We start from the raw sequence: 1188 nt of genomic DNA, 5'->3' as shown, positions 1-1188 counted from the left end.
GAAGAAGAAAGGTATATTGTAGTTGCGAATGGTTCGGGAAAAGGGAGACCAGGGCGCCCCACCAGATGGAAATGGGTTGGGAACGAGAAAGTTATGGATGGGTGTTGAATTGAGTAGTGAAATTGGATGATATAGCAACCTATTGGACAACACTCCTTTGAGAAATATCCCAAAATTGGCCCATCGATTGGTAGGCATAACGTCATACATATTTCAGTCTGTATTTTGACTTATGCGTCAATCTGTTCAAGATCATCGATGCCACCTCCGGCTTGCACACAAGAGACAATTCCTCATAAAGGACGGACTGCCCATCTTTCCTCAACCCTTCCAATTGCATTAGAATACGCTTTTTATCCTCAAACCCGAGCCTTTTGTACAACGGCCATGCAACTATGGTGCTCTCGAGCTGTATCGGAACGTTCTCCTTCACGCTGCGCTCCAAAACCATTCCGTATGAGCATCGTGGCCGCACCGCGCCTTTCATACCTGGGATGCGTTCCAATAAAGCTCAAACCTATGAGCACATAAGCAGCCATCGAGTATAATACAGGAAAAGATCAAGTCACCAAGAAATCAACAAAACTTACAGTAGCAAGGCGTACTACCAATAACACTGCTGCTCGCATCCTCCACTTTTCTAGCCCATTCATTCAGGATGTCCATCCTGGTGCCTTCGGGCCATCGCCAGGGAACCTCAACATACGAGTCGGCATCAAGGACAGGTCGCATCCATTTCGCAAAGCTAATGATCTCATTTTGATTGCGAACGACTAGCACAACCCATTGCGGATCGCGAATTTCTTCACGGGCTTTCTCCATCAACGAGATTCGCAATCCTGCACGTAGGGCGGGTGTTGGGACTCCTCCCCGAAGCATCATGTTCTCGCCGAACGATGCAAAATGGATATCTGCGATGTCGCCTGCATCGCATTCCTCCGCGTTTGAGAGTTTGAGGGACATGATGAAAAAGTGACAGCAGTCTAATAAGTAGTTAGAATAAACGAAAATATGTGATTTTTAGAAACATCTTCGACCTACTGCATGCCTCAAACGTGTCTGGTGGTTTTTATCATGAATGAGATTCCCGCTGCCAACTTCCGGCTCTTTGTAGTCAGGCTGTTTCTTTTCTCTGGAACCTAACGATTCAAGGCGTCTTTGTTAGACCCCTCTGTTTCCAGGAAGGTC

General features: G+C 46.7%; 1 protein-coding gene across 1 annotated transcript; it reads right to left on the bottom strand.

Annotated features, from left to right (window-relative positions):
- Positions 1-359: 359 nt before the first annotated feature.
- HCAG_01163 (predicted protein) lies at positions 360-963 on the bottom strand (the record flags this gene model as incomplete). Its single annotated transcript, XM_001544067.1, has 2 exons — positions 360-517; positions 591-963. 2 exons carry the CDS (start codon positions 961-963, stop codon positions 360-362), a joined length of 531 nt encoding a protein of 176 aa, XP_001544117.1.
- Positions 964-1188: the final 225 nt, after the last annotated feature.

Source organism: Histoplasma capsulatum, genomic scaffold (genome assembly GCF_000149585.1).
Source record: "Histoplasma capsulatum NAm1 scaffold_1 genomic scaffold, whole genome shotgun sequence".
Classification (NCBI taxonomy): domain Eukaryota; kingdom Fungi; phylum Ascomycota; class Eurotiomycetes; order Onygenales; family Ajellomycetaceae; genus Histoplasma; species Histoplasma mississippiense.
Note: the sequence above shows the minus strand (reverse complement) of the source record. Positions and strands in the feature narration are given on the sequence as shown.